At 52.9% G+C, this 14,476-nt stretch overlaps 5 protein-coding genes and 1 non-coding gene across 6 annotated transcripts; 3 read left to right on the top strand and 3 right to left on the bottom strand.

The window, feature by feature from the left end:
* Positions 1-2,279: 2,279 nt before the first annotated feature.
* Positions 2,280-7,071, bottom strand: BGZ61DRAFT_382529 (uncharacterized protein). Its single transcript, XM_046242665.1, has 3 exons — positions 6,817-7,071; positions 3,241-6,766; positions 2,280-3,179 (listed from the first exon to the last, which is right to left on the bottom strand). The coding sequence occupies exons 1-3, from the start codon at positions 7,027-7,029 to the stop codon at positions 2,530-2,532; spliced, it is 4,389 nt and encodes a 1,462-aa protein (XP_046109601.1). The 5' UTR covers positions 7,030-7,071; the 3' UTR covers positions 2,280-2,529.
* Positions 7,072-7,282: 211 nt separating this feature from the next.
* BGZ61DRAFT_342263 (40S ribosomal protein S11) lies at positions 7,283-8,285 on the top strand (the record flags this gene model as incomplete). Its single annotated transcript, XM_046239490.1, has 5 exons — positions 7,283-7,347; positions 7,398-7,448; positions 7,540-7,715; positions 7,919-8,157; positions 8,217-8,285. Coding segments are annotated over 5 exons (600 nt in total), but the record flags the coding sequence as incomplete, so codon positions are not given.
* A 658-nt stretch (positions 8,286-8,943) lies between these two features.
* BGZ61DRAFT_343612 (uncharacterized protein) lies at positions 8,944-9,932 on the top strand (the record flags this gene model as incomplete). The annotated part of the gene is made up of 2 exons (XM_046239614.1): positions 8,944-9,438; positions 9,501-9,932. 2 exons carry the CDS (start codon positions 8,944-8,946, stop codon positions 9,930-9,932), a joined length of 927 nt encoding a protein of 308 aa, XP_046109599.1.
* Positions 9,933-10,335: 403 nt separating this feature from the next.
* BGZ61DRAFT_t57 lies at positions 10,336-10,409 on the top strand. The gene has a single exon. It is a non-coding gene; the product is annotated as a tRNA-Val (tRNA).
* Positions 10,410-11,129: 720 nt separating this feature from the next.
* BGZ61DRAFT_528096 (uncharacterized protein) lies at positions 11,130-11,364 on the bottom strand (the record flags this gene model as incomplete). Its single annotated transcript, XM_046253200.1, has 2 exons — positions 11,130-11,228; positions 11,290-11,364. 2 exons carry the CDS (start codon positions 11,362-11,364, stop codon positions 11,130-11,132), a joined length of 174 nt encoding a protein of 57 aa, XP_046109598.1.
* A 1,198-nt stretch (positions 11,365-12,562) lies between these two features.
* On the bottom strand, positions 12,563-14,344 carry BGZ61DRAFT_343158 (Prefoldin subunit-domain-containing protein; the record flags this gene model as incomplete). The annotated part of the gene is made up of 1 exon (XM_046239568.1): positions 12,563-14,344. One exon carries the CDS (start codon positions 14,342-14,344, stop codon positions 12,563-12,565), a length of 1,782 nt encoding a protein of 593 aa, XP_046109597.1.
* Positions 14,345-14,476: the final 132 nt, after the last annotated feature.

Below are 14,476 nucleotides of genomic sequence, written 5' to 3'. Positions count from 1 at the left end.
GTGTTTGAGCTTCGTTGTTGGATTTAAGAGCCTCTGTGGACTTTGAGCTCTCAGCGTAAACTGGGGCGTAGATAGAAGAAGAGGTTCCGACTGTAGATGGCGCAACCTGCTCGGTGGGCTCATCGTTCCCGGGTCTCTTCTGGTCGAACACCTCATCTTGGGGCTCCAAGACCTCTGGGCTCTTGCTAACGGCATGTTGAGGCTCTGAGACATCTGAGCTCTGGGCGACGACCGGGGCGTGGGTGAAAGCAGGAGTTTTGACCATGGGGGGTGCAACCTGGTGGGTAGGCCCATCGTTGTCGGGCTCATTCTGGTCGAATACCTGATCTTGGGGCTCTGAGAACTCTGGTCTTTCGGTGGCAGCCTCTGGGTTTGGGGTAACGGCGGGGGCGGAGGTGAATATAATAGTTCCGGCAATGGGTGGTAGAGCCTGTTGGGTGGTCTCATCATTCTCGGACTCATTTTGGTCGAATACCTCATCTTGAGGGTTTTCGGTTTCTTTGTGGGGTTTCTCGGCAGAAGATCCGACAACAGGAGCACGATTTGATAGCATCTCCTCTTCTCGGGTGGGCTCCGACTCTGATACGCTCTCAGTATCCGAAACAATTGCCAACATGGAAATCTCTGCCGCAAGGGTTTCGTCGCTGAAAGAGTCCTCCTGGACATGGAGAGATGCGTTGCTGGCATTCCTACTGGTAACAGCATGGTTTCCGTCGGAGGGCGACTGGGATAGGCTCTCAACATTCGAAACAACTGCGGGGATGGAAGCCTCTGTAGGGGGGGGTTCGTCGTTGCGAGACCCCTTTCCAACGGGGGGAGATGCATTGCTAACATTCCTTCGGGTAAAAGCGTTGTCATCATCAGAGGGCGGCACTTGAGGGGCATTGTCGTCGTCGGTCTCTTGGGGAGCGGGCTCGTCGTGCTCGCGAAGATAGGCTCGCCAATCAACAGGAGATGTCTGTGTCCCTTGATCACAAATCGTGCTTTTCTTGCGTGGCTCGATCCTGATGTAAGTTCGAGAATTCCTGGCAGGGAAGAAGGGAGGTCGGACATTGTCTCGAAGGAATCGGTCAATAGGCCGCAAAGGTTTGGGTGATGGCATGTTCTTCCCAGACCCATCGCTATCATCGAGCAAGGGGCTGATTCCGGGCTCGTTTATCTCCACCTGGGTATTCTTTGGCTGAGGAGAGTCAGGTCGGATGGGAGAGTTAGGTCGGGCGGGAGAGTTAGGTCGGACGGGATCGCTGTCGCCACTGCTGCTGCGGTTCTCTGCGTTGTCCCAAGGGACGTCAAGGTCCAGAGTCACTGTGAGAAAGTCGGAGATATCCTTGATCAGTTGTCGCCGGTTCTTGGTGGTTTGTATGAGCGAAAAGAGGAAAACCGGTCCAAGGAGGAGATTCCAGACCGAGAAGATGTCATCTACGACAAATCCTGTCCTCTCTGTTGGGTGAGAAATGACCGAGCTCCACCGGGGAGGGCTGAGGAAGAAAAGAATCCAAGTGATAACCAGAGTCAAAGGGTCGAAGCGGATGTTCTGGACGACATGTTGGAAGTATAGTGCGAGTATCATCCACCAGATGAAAACAGGGCCGCTCCAAAGGGCCCACGCGAGGTTTCTGACGGTCCAGTAAACAATTCGGTCGTTAGAGAGCAAGGAATTCACGTAGATCATGATTTCGTTCGTGTCGTCTAGGATACCATCCCAAAGGGTATCCCAAATGGACGCCATCTTGCTTTCCACTCCAAGTCTTCGGTAGTGGGTGTTCAAAGTGGTGTGGGATTGTGAGTTAAAGATCAAATCAGAATAGATTTCGCCGTAACCTGAGACGGAGTTGTGGTTGTTCTCGGGAAAGAGAATGAACAGGAAGCTGGGAAGAGTGCAGGGAATGTATGAGAAAAATGAGGGAAGAGAAGAGAAGGGCATGTTCTCAGCGACCGCATATATATATAGATATGTTCAGTTGTTGACAGCTGGCAACACTTGCGGGCTTTGACAATGCCGTTGTTTGTTTGTTACAAGGTGAGCCCACAGTGAATGAAACCTGATCAATGGCAGCAGAAAGACAAACGAGCGGCCCGCCAGGTGAATGCGCGTTTGTTTGACAACAGCAAATAAAGACAAAAGGCAGGGCGAGAGGTTTGTTTCTAGAACAATCACACATCGCATCGCAACTCTTGTTCAGTGCTGCATCCGTGCAATTGGCACGTCACAAGAAGTCGCACGCTTTATTAAACCAAATTTGTTAAGCGCTGTCTAGCGCAAATCGCAGCATGCTAGTCATGCATGGCCTGAGCCCAATTCCATGTTAGACCAGGGACAAACACCAGACAGCAAACGGCGCAATCAAGTTTCAGCCCTATAAAGGACAAGGTCGTGTTCATGATATTCAGTACAGTCAACAAAGAGCTGACTGAATCCCTTACGTATACAAACAAGGTATCTTTCTTCCAACCAACGCCGTTGCCTCCTTCAGACGTGTTCCCAAGCCCGTCGTAACTCATTGTCCTATTGAATCCAAAAAAAAATTCCTACTTCCGACCCCTGGCAATCAACCTTCCGTGCAACTCAACCATTACGTCGCTCCACTCTTCCTCTCCTGCGCCGACGTGTTTACCAATCCTTGTGGTCAAGAACTCACTCACTTTTGACACATTGAAATGTTCCCCGTACACAACCTTGGTCTCGGGAGTAATTACAATCTCGAGACCGTCGGGTCCACTTTGGCCGCTCAGGTTCAACGTAGCTTCTACCCGAGTCTCAAGGGGGACCAGTAACAAAGAAGTCGACATCGCCACATTGGAATCAGATGTCTTCTTGACCGTTGTGGGGAATGTGACGTTGAGGCGGCTGATCTGAGACGAAACCCAGCTAGCCTTGTCCCAAGCAAGTCGGACCATGTTAAGCAGATGAGAGGTCTCTGTGCGACTCTGTGGTAGTGCCCGAATATGATCACGGATGCATTGGAGGAAAAATTCCTTCTCGATCGTCTTGGGAAGCGGGTCACGCTCCCTTGCGTCGGCGATGTACCAGAGGTCGATTCTCGAGTTGGGCTTATGAGTTCGGAAGGCTGCAATGTCAAAAACAATCTCGATTTCGCGCTTGTACGCCATGGACAATGTCGTGCCAGATATCCCAGTCACAGACCAGCCATGCTCTTTCTCAATTACATCGGCGCGGGCTAGGGTTAATTATATGTCAGCAACTCTCTTCAAGCGTACAAAGAGTCGAGGGAAGCATACCTTTGAGGCTGTTGACCTCTGTGCTAGTCCAGCCGCGACACTCCTCGCGAATGGTCTCGGACTCTTTGATATCCCCGAGGCACTGCTGCTTCTGGGCCGTCAAAGTTTCGATATCAGCCTCTGATGCCTTGAACTGCTCGTGAAGCTGAGCAATAAGCTTCTTCTTGTGTTCGATGTCGTCATCTAGAGAAGACAGCTCCTCACGCGCAGCCTCGAGTTCGGACGGATCGCAATCAGCTAGTTCTTGTGCGACCTCTTCGAGGTTGTTGCTTTCCTCCACAAGCGCATTGTAGCGAGTCTGGAGGGCAGGCATAACAGAGTCAAGAAGAGCCTTCTGCTTCTCGAGGCACTCTTGATCGACCTCCATACCTTCATCAATCCTCACGAGGCCGTCCTTGAGTCCATCTTGAAGTTTCATGCGCCACTCGTACCACATGGCCTTGCTCAGAAGTCGGGCGTGGGTCTTGACGTTCTTGAACTGGTTGTCCATAAGAGCTTTCACTTCGGGCGTAGCGGCCATGTACTCCTTAAACAGGGTCGGGTTCTCCTCGAACGTGTCAGTCTCAATCTCCTTGACCATCCGTCGCCCTTCAGAGATGTATTTTTTCAGCTCCCGGCAAGAGTGCTGGTACAGCTCCAACATGGGCACCGTGCAAGCACCAGCCACAACACATCGTTGAAGAGATAAATCGTCCTCGCCTTCGGCGGAAAAGCCGGACTGTAGGGTTCCAGGGACGGTGGTATGGCGGCGCTTCGTGGTGGTCAATTCCATAAACCGGATGGAAGTCATGTTGAGGAAGTCTTGGAGGTGAATACGCTCCCCATCGGCTTCGTCTTCGAGCTGAGCAGCATCCTTCACCGTTGAGTCCGCAAAGTTTACTGAGTGACTGGTGTGGTCGTCTTGGATATCCTTGAAACGGCCCTGGTTCTTGGGAGTCGTGGCTGGGCTAGATCGTTGAGGAGAAGATAGGGTTGGTGTAGAGCTGTTGAAATTTGGCTGGAAACTCTTTCGAAGTGATGTCGTGAGTCGGCCGGTCGTCTCAGCTTTGGAAGGCGGCTGCTTCAGTTTGACGTTCTTCACCGGGCTGCTCTGATGCCCCTTAAGCCTCTTGATGCCGTCATTTTCCTCTGCCTCGTCTTCGTCGTCAAGCTCGTTTGGTCGCTTTCCAAGGATTCCCTTAGCACTGCCAACGTGAAGACTCTTGCGGCCTTTCAGCGGGTGTCGCTTAGGACTCATACTATCAATCATCTCTCTGAGGTTGAGAGTAGCTTCCCCATCGGCTTCGCGTTCAAGGATTCTGCGTCGATTTTCTTTGTCCTCTTCATCTTGGCGCTCTTTTTCCAGTTCGTCCACCATTTCCTGAGGGTTCTGGAATGAGACCCCCTTCCGCCCAGGAACAAACGTGCTGGCCATGTCTCCAATTGAGCCTCTTCGGTCAAACAACGCGGCAACCTGCGGAGATCCCAGGCCAGCTCGATCGGCACCAACTCCAGAAAGTCTCCGAGTTTGAGGGGTCAAAACGACCGTCGGTGTTTTGTTGCCTGTCATGAGATCTTCCTGGAAAAGACTCTTCTTTCTCTGGGCAGATTTTACTGGTGAAGGTGTTCTGGTATTCGACTTTGCAGGAGATGGTCGCTTCGGAGATGCAGACCGCGAATTTCTCATCGAGGCCCTCGGGGTAATCTTGGTCGAGGAAGCTGAGCTGACCCGAGGCGTTGAAGGCTTGACAGGTGTTGGAGTCTTGGTCTTTCGTGCCCCTGATTGTGATGTCACAGAGAATTTCGCGGGAGACGGGGTTCGGAGTATCTCAGGAGACTGTTGTTGTGTTGAGACTTGAGGGCCAACACTGCGTCGCAATCCATTCCCATGGAAGGCTGAGAGGCCAGGGCTGATTGTCTCTGGCGAAGCCTCAAGTGTATTCTGGGCTGCTAGCTGCTTAGCAGGCGAGGTCTGGTTCACCGTAGCTATAACCGCCTTGACAGGGCTATCAGGCATATCAGCTTCTTGCTCCATGATCTGCTTCCCAAGGTTTCGTGAGCCATTCGCTCCATTGTTGAGAATGCCGCCGATAGCCGTCGTCATTTCCATTCCCATTGTAGCGTCCGCTTCGTCATCTTCATCGTCATCGTCATTGCCCTCGTTATCAAGAGTTGCAGAGATGATTCGACCGACGCCAACGGTCATGTCCATGTCCATATCCATTGCAGTTTCGTCCATCGCAAGATTTTTGGTTCGATTGATCGTCCTTCTTCGGGTAGCCGCTATGCTTGTCCTCTTTTGCTGTGACAACACGCCACCCATAACAGTTGTGAGCTCCATAGACATGTCCTCGTTGTCTTCCGATTCATCATCTTCGTCAGGTGGATGCCGGTGGATGCCGCCAATGGCGGTAGTGAACTCCATAGTTGCCTCTTCCATCGGGGCATCGTCGTCTTCGTCTTCCACCATAGGGTGTTGCTGCTTCTCGGTCCGGAGTTGGGGGAGAATGCCGCCAAGTACACGAGTGACATCCATGGACATTTCCTCCTCGGGTTCAAGTTCTTGAGCTACCGCAGACCTAATGATGCCGCCAACAGCTCGGGTCTCATCCATGACCATGTCCATGTCCATGTCCATGTCCGTATCGTCATTGGCCGGTTGGTGGGGTTGCGATTGCTGTGGTTGAGAGTGTGGTTGAGAGTGTGGTTGAGAGTGTGGTTGAGAGGACTTGTTTTCTTGGTCTTGGACTGCAGAATTCGGCTTGCTGCCTTGGCCCCCCCATCCAAAGGAGGGGATAAACTCTTCTCCATCGTCTTCTTCACTCTCGTCATCTCCCAAACGCTGGTTTCCAGCTGTCCGTGCTGCAAGTCTGAGGGCTGCGTCAAGGGTCGAAGAATCTCCGGTTTCGTCAACGGATCTGTCTGATGCAACTGTGGTGCCAGTAACCTCTTCCCCATCGATAGTCATCATAGTTCCGTCGTCGGAGTCGCTGCTTGAGCCCTCATCTTCGACATCTTCCACCGCGTCCGCAAGCTCGGAGTCATCGCTGTAAATAGTCGAGGTGTTGGTGTCGTCATCCGAGTCGTGAAAGTTGAGAGCCGGAAGCCCTGAGCTCCGGCGTTGCTTTCTTTGATGAAGCTCTTCCTCGTTGTTGGCAGGCTCGGGGGCATTTTGTGACTGGCCACGGCCAGCATTTCGTTTCCCTGCATTCGTCTGGTCTGGCATGTGCTCAATTTCATGAAATGTGTGAAGCGTCGCCTCGGCAGCAAATGATACTCTTCGGTTGGCTAGGGACTTGCGACGAGCATCGCGGCGATCTCGCTCCTCTCGGTCCCTGGCAGCGGCCTGTTGCTCCTCCTCCGTCCGAACAGCAACCTTTGAGCCATTGGGCTCCCCAGCTGCTGGCTTGGCGAGGGTTGTTTCTTTCGACGGTTCGCTAAAATCTATCAAGTCTGCCTGCTTGGGTTTCATCGGTGGGATCTCGGGGAGCGAAGAAATAGTTGGTTTGAGGATCGAGCGCGGGGGTTTCGCGGGCGCTGCTAAAGACTGGGCGGAATTAGAAGCTGCTCGAGAAATTAGGATATGAGCCGTCTTACTGCGCGACGATTACCGCTACCTTGCCTCAGAGCATCGAGTCCTCCAGGGCCAAGACTCTTGCTTCTTGATTTCTTGCGACTGGCAGCCAGCGTGCTAGTGACGTCGACTGTCGCATTCTCTTTCTCCATTGCCCTTCGCATGTCAGTATGCGAACTAATAGACTTGCGCGTGCGCCGCGTTGCGGGCACCGTGGCATCAGCTGAAGGTGCCATTTTGGTGGTGTTGTTTGATCTTGTCGTGACAAACAGTTCCCCACGCGGCGATAAAGTGATGGTGGGCTGTCTGTATATCGCGACCCATCCGTGTTTGTTTACTTTGGCGGCCAGCAACAGGGTCTGACCCACTTTGCCAAGCTTGGTGTCACCCACGCGGCCTGTACTCGAACGCCCTTTCACGTGATAGCGTTCTCGCGGTCCCACTCTTTGCAGATCACGTGCTCGAAGAAGCCACCCTCCAATCAGGAGGCTCGGCTACCTAGCCAATCCAAATTTTGCAAGCCCTAAGGCCCGAAAGTGCACGCAAAAAATAGTGTGCGATTTGCCCTACTTCTCCATCTGCGCAAAACTGCCCTCTATCATAGCCAATCTCAACCTCGCCTCACCCACTTACCACGACACGCCCTCTCGAAACGGTACCTGCCCGAGAAGGATAATTCAAGATGTCAGTCTTCATCGCGATCGATCTACGATACTCAAACAACCGGGTCGCTAACCTTTGCTCAGGGCGACCGAGTTGACCGTCCAGTCGGAGCGAGCTTTCCAGAAGCAGCCTCACATCTTCGCGAACTCGAAGGTCCGAACAAAGACCTCCCGACCTGGAAAGGGTGGCCGACGATGGTACAAGGAGGTCGGTCTGGGTTTCCGTACCCCCAAGACCGCCATTGAGGGCACCTACATCGGTACGTGCGACATGTCGACGATTGGATCGAGCTTGGAACGAACAAACGGGGATGTCCCATGTGGTCCCATGTGGTCCCATGTGGTCCCGGGCGGTGGTTGTGGTGGAATAGGAAAGGGCCTGGATCTTGAGAGGCCATGTCAAACTGGATCGAACTGGGTCGAACATTTGAGACGGAACCGTTGCTGACCTTTTGCGCTGCAGACAAGAAGTGCCCCTTCACCGGCCTCGTCTCCATCCGTGGCCGTATCCTGACCGGCACCGTCGTTTCCACCAAGATGCACCGAACCGTCATCATCCGAAGAGAGTACCTTCACTTCATCCCGAAGTACTCCCGTTACGAGAAGCGCCACAAGAACCTCGCTGCCCACGTCTCTCCCGCCTTCCGTGTTGAGGAGGGTGACCAGGTTACCGTTGGCCAGTGCCGTCCCCTCAGCAAGACTGTACGTCCGAGAAACTCCGAGTAACGATCATACCGAAAACAAGCTAACATGTATATCAGGTCCGCTTCAACGTCCTGCGCGTGCTGCCCCGAACTGGCAAGCAGGTCAAGAAGTTCAGCAAGTTCTAAATTGGGCTCCTTTCTGGCATTTTTGGCGTGATAAGCATCAGAGGAAATGGGACATTTCTACTGAAGGGTCGGGCACCGGAAGTTGCTTTGCAAACGATTGTGCTATAGATGCAATCGCGAATAAAAGGATTCACGAAGACAATCATCTGGGGTTCACGGTTCAGTTGGGCGTGACATGGCTAGCAAAAGGGTCTCCGGGGTCTCAAGATTACGTTCTTGTCTTTGACCGTTCGCATCCCAAACAATGACCAATTTCCAGTGACGATTCTGCTGCTGTGAGAGCCAAACTGAATTCATGGTGACCGAAAGCATGCGCACCAATCCAAGCTCGTACGCTCGGATTGAGCAACATGGAAATTCCATTTGACTTGATAATGAAACATGATGGTGTCTTGCGTCAGTATGATGTAGTTAGTTTTGTGTTTGTAGCAGACATGTCAATTGTGTAACCGCAGACACAAGCACGGCGAAAATATTGAATCGTACAGTGTATTGCACAGTGCCTCTTGTTTTTTTCGTACCACTCAACTCATCGCGGATCCATCGCGAGATTCCAGATCCAGAAGGAATTCCAGAGCTCCAAACTTGACTGCAACCTCCCAATCCAAACTCCGCCTCTCAATCCGAAACCGGCGATCGATTCCCTACATCCGCTACGATGGGCTGGATCTCATCGGTCCTCGGCACCGACAAATCGGAGGACCCTCTCAGAAAACTCGATCCCAAACTTCGCGAATTCCTCGAGAAAGAATCCCCCGTCAAGTACTCAGCAACCCAACACTCGTCGCCCACGACTGCTTCGCAACCTCAACCACACGACGATGGCAACGCCCCGGTAGCGGAGGCGGGAGCTCAGGGCCCCAGCGTACCTTCGGCCAGCCTGTTCCAGGACGGCCGGTATGCCAACATCTGGAAGACGTACCGACCGCTGGCGCAAATCGAGGCCGAAACGGCGAGCGACCATGATAAATTAATGGGCGTCTTGGAGGGCTACAAGGAGCGGAAGGAGGCAATTGGAAGGGCGGCCTTGGAGAATTGCGCGGAGTCCCAGGAGGAGTGGGTGAATTGCATGAAACATGGCAGCTGGGACGACCAAATACAGATGTGCCGGATTCAAGTGCGAAAATTCGAGAGGTGCTACACAATGCAAGCGGTAAGGCTACTGATGCCACGCCCCAAGCAAAACATGTCACGGTCTACTAACGAGTCTTGCAGCGATTCCTCCGTGCCCTGGGATATGGATCAGTTTCGGGGAGGTCAGCTTTGGTAGAGGAGGACATTCAGATGCACGCCGACTCGCTCTACCAACGAATGATTGGCCACGAGGCTGCCGTAGAGAAGGCCAAGGCGGAAGGCCTCCCGATCCCGGTCTTCGAGCCGGCCGTTCCCAAGCTAAAGGCCGACATGATCACGCCCAGCGAAGAGCTACAGCAGCAATGGAAGGAGAAGCTGGACCAGCTGCCAGTGGAGGAGCGTGCAATAGAAGAGGCGGCTCTTCGAGCGGATTTGCACGCCAAGTCAGTAGTTGCTGGGCAGGTGCAGGAGATCTGGGACACGCAAAAGGACGAGCGACAGAAGCGACAAGCCGCAGGCAACTCGACTTTCACGGACTATCTATCGACGCTATTTGGAAAGAGTGGGAAATAACGATGGAAATTATGATGTATCGATCAGGGATGGATGTACGATCTGTGTACGACATAGAATAACCAAGATATAGGTCTTGGGATGCTGGCGGATGCAACCATGAGATGGGCCAGCGATGTACTTGATTACTGTACACGAGGTTAGAGATCAAAGAACCAATCCGCTTACCATGCATAAAGACTGAAGTAAAAGTGACTATCTGGTCCAAGAAATATAAAACCCAAATAGCAAACATCAGTGTTTAGAGTAGTTACTGACCTGCTGCTCTGTGACAGGATGATGTTGCATCCCGCACGGAGGGGAGCAACCCCGCTACGAGGGCTCCAAACCTGCAACCAGCCCACATCTTGCAAGCTTCATATTTACATACAGAAGCCCAATTCTTCAACAAGTACCATAGCTTGGTTCCGTGGTCTAGCTGGTTATGGCATCTCGTTAACACCGAGAAGGTCCCCGGTTCGAGCCCGGGCGGAATCACACTTTTGCCACTCAGGAGCAAATCTTCCTTTTTGATGTTGTCACCATCATTCTACCAACAGCGGATCAGGACTGGATGCAGGTGTGTAATGGGTGAAGTAGCCACTCCTTGTGAGCCAAGTTATCATTTTGATATCTGTTTTCTCATGTTATGAAAGCATTGTCAAACAATATTGAAACGTATGAAGTACCTGACTCCAAGGTGATGATGTCACCCAAAGACCCCTAACTTACCCTATACAATTTTATTTTGCAACCACCAATTCACGATACGTGCAGTACGAACAGGAGGAGCTTCTGGGGACTATTAATAAAAGTGTTCGTGGTTCGTATGGCCACGTGAGCGGTAGGGGTTTGATCAAATCTGCGTCGAAGTTCAATCGAATGTTATACTTCATCATAGGACGAGCCATCAGGCAGTCGTGGCCCACGGATTGGTTCATCAACTACAAATCATGCAGGGGAATACGTGGAGACCGGTACGATTCAAGCACAAGAATGTATCTACCTGTGACTAGCGCGCGGCGCTATCTCTCAGGAGAGAGAGCTTTAACAGTTGTGACTTCACTCATCAATATCATGGCATGGACTTATAAGTAGGATATCATTTCTATTGTCAACAGGCTCATGCAGTGACAAAACTCTCATCCAGGACCAGCAAAGTTTCATAGCCCGCTTCCATCATCTTGCCATCTACTTCGATTTAAAGACGAGGCGCGTTTAGCAGCAGCCCTCCTCGCAGGCGCAGAGACCGCAGCAGATCTCGCAGCCAGCCTCCTCACCACCTCGCATGGACATGTCAGGCTGAGGCTCAGCAGCCTTTGTTTGTCAGTTTGGGGACCCGATATAAGATATACGATATCATGAAGAAGAAACTCACGGGCTGCTGGGAGACAATGGCACCGTTGTCGGCAGCCATGGGGGCTTGCTGGGTGGGCTCCATGGGGGCAGGCATCTTGGATTGGATGAAGAGGGAGGAGGTGTATCGTGGATTTAAAGTAACGTTCCGATTAGAGTTGTTGGTGAAGTGCAGGACTGGTCTGGGAAGAGACGGCTTCCAAAGCCGGGCGTCGTCTTTAAGTAGGTACTCGGCATTAGGTAGGGTCGGCGGCGGCTGATAGCAAGAAGCCCGCGTGTCCCAGGGGCCCAGCAGCTCAGAGGCCTCAAGCTCCAAGGGATTGTCTCACCTCCCACCGCCGCGGCTCGTCGCATCCCCTCATCCCAGTCCAGGGCGCAAAGAAGACGAGTATCGCGAGTGACGTATCGCAGCGGTGCCGGTTTGCCGGGCGGCCATGGTAAAGTTGGCCCGTCAGGTAGCCACTCCGGGCCACTGAGATGCAGCGGGCGAGCCAAAACAAGGGACCTGCTCAGCCTTCAGCTCCAACGAGGATCGAGAACAGCAAATGAAGGCCCATCCGGGGTGGCCGTGCAGCAAGCATTCGTAGGCGTTGTTAGCAACGTCAGCCATCTACGGCACCCGGCACCGCGGTCGTCGTGTGCAGTGCCGAACTTCCGGTGATCCACCCCACACGCTGCGACCCACAGGAGCCCGCCGCGACCGCTTAGTGTTAGCCAAACAGGCTGGATTGCCCCAGACAAGGAAGATGACGGCGTAGCAGAAGAGCAGAAGAGCAGAAGCAGATGATTTTGCAAGGAATCGTTTGGTTTGGTTTGGTGCTATCGAAATGTAAAGGGTGAAACGAGTAGCCAATATCATCGACGTCGGACAGAATCCAACGATTATGGCATCAGAGAGCCCATCGCATCGGTTCAATCTTGGAATAGCGCTGCAATGCGTGAGGCAGATGGAGAGCTGCAACCCATCGATTGTCAAAATGACTAGCGTTCCGGATCATCGCGAGTCTGAGTCTAGACGCGAGGGGTGACTGGGCTGATACACTTGGCCGTATTAAATGCACACAAGCCACACGATACAAAAGTACTACAACTCGGCAGGGTTAGCAAGTTGGCGAGGAGGCAGCCAACAGTCAACAGTCAACAGGCCCAAATCACGAATACCAGGTCACAGCAAGCCACTTGAGCGGAGCATGTGTCACCATTAGTCGATTTTCTGTATCGAATATCGCCCGCGGCATCCATATGCTTTTGTTTTTCTTTGCTTCTTTGTTTTGCCTTTGGGCTGTCAAGTTTCATCATTGTCTTGACAGCTTCGCCGCCTTGAAGCGACTAACACGCGCCGGTCCTCCATCGGCTTCGTCCAATGGCTGGATCGGAGATTCGTCTTCTTTAAGGAACCCACCTTCTCGCTGGATAAACTTCTTGCGCATTCGATGATATTCATCAGCAACCGCATCCTGTGTCATATCGTCATCAAACTCCCCCGTTGGTTGGGGAGCCGTCCTCGTATCGCGCTCAACTAGGGTATCAGCTATTGTCGTTCCCTCGGGACCTGTGGGCGCAGTCGGCCGATCTTGGTCTAGGAACCTCACTGGCAGGTCCATAGGACCTGGCGGGATACTGTCACCCGTCGCAGCCTCGCCTCTCGACTTCTTGAAGCGAGACGGTTTGCGATTCGCCTTGGATTCGGCCGACTTGGCAGGACCAGATCGCTCCACGACATCACTCAACGGCTCCACCAGAGGCTCGTCGTCTTTTTCTGTAATCTCTTTGACCCGTTGTGTTGCAGGCTCATCTTCGGGAGCGATGTCAAGATTCGAGGCGAACCGGACACCCTTCTTGCCGCTCGTCTCTGCAAGCTGCTTCTCCTTGATGATCGACTTTGATGGGACAGGCTGTGATGAGGACGATGGCGCCTCGGGACTTGGTTTCACAACAATGCGACCGATCCGCTCATCGTCCGAGCTTGAATCATCATCGTTATCGGCTGGTTCTTGGGCAGTGAAGCGAGACTTGATGCCCAGCTTCTTTTCCAACTCGAGCATGCGTTGGCGGTAACCATCTGTCAGGACACTTCCAGTAGATCGCCCGTATTTGTCTTCATCATCCTCGAATCCCTCATCACTGTAGTCAAACTCATAATCGTCGTCGTCGTCGGTGTCGCCTTCGTCTAGTTCCAACTCGGCGACCACTGCACCGACTTCGCCCATGCTATATGCGAGCATTTGCCGGCGCATCTCCGCGTCATCCTCATCCTCATCTTCGGGGATGACTGGCTTTTCCTCACTGAGGGTCTCCTGCTCCTTGGCAGTCTTCATGATTTGTTCGACGCGTTTCGCATTCTTCGACACTTGAGGCTTCGGATCGTCTCCGGCCTTTGTATTGGAGGTAAAAGAGACGGCCTTATTGGCCGGAGATTCAGATCTCAAGGGCTGTTGTATCTTCTTGCTCGCCGGCTGAGCTTGGGCAACTAGTTGTTGAAGGGTTTCCGTTTGGCGAGCTTGCTGCTGAGGGATCTGCTGCGTCGCGTTCGGTTCCGCATCTGGGATGTCCTTCACGCCTGCCTTCTCCAGGGCCTCCTTGACTTGAGACAAAGAATTGCCTGGCTTGTTTAGCTGGAATGAGATGACATTGTCATCATCGTCTAGCCGCTCGATGATTTCCGTGATGGGTTGGCCGTCTTCATCGGTGGCATCGGGTTGGCTGATGACGGTGGCGGCAGCGTACTTGTTTTCGGCAGCCTCAAGCTGCTTCTGCAGGGACTCGATGTTCTTGGTGACATAGTCGATGCGACGATCAAGAACATTCTTGATCTGATCCTTTGACCTGAGATTCTTACCGCCGAAGATGTCGTCAATCTCAAGTGGTTTGAGCAGTTCTCCCTGGAATGCATCTCTGATATGGGCGAGAGAGGCGGCGTTGGCTTCGGGCACGTCGTCGACTTCCTCCTTGAGTGTCTCATACTCAGCATCCCAGGTCTGCCAATGCTGCAAGTCCTTCTGCAGCTTCTGAACCTGCTCCTCGAGCTGCAGCCGGTGCCGCTCGAGGTCCAGGAAGCTATCCTTGACTCCCGACATGGCGACGATCTGCGTCAGCTCCCGCAAGGGTGCTAGCGAGCAGAGGAATAGAAAATCTGGCTGCCGATGTGCAACGGATCGTTGAAAAATCAAAGGACCTGCAAAACTTGCATGGGTCTGGCTTAGGCGTGG

The sequence above is a fragment of the Ilyonectria robusta genome (assembly GCF_021365365.1).
Source record: "Ilyonectria robusta strain PMI_751 chromosome Unknown BGZ61scaffold_3, whole genome shotgun sequence".
Classification (NCBI taxonomy): Eukaryota; Fungi; Ascomycota; class Sordariomycetes; order Hypocreales; family Nectriaceae; genus Ilyonectria; species Ilyonectria robusta.
The sequence above is the reverse complement of the archived record's forward strand: the minus strand, read 5'-3'. Positions and strand labels throughout refer to the sequence as shown.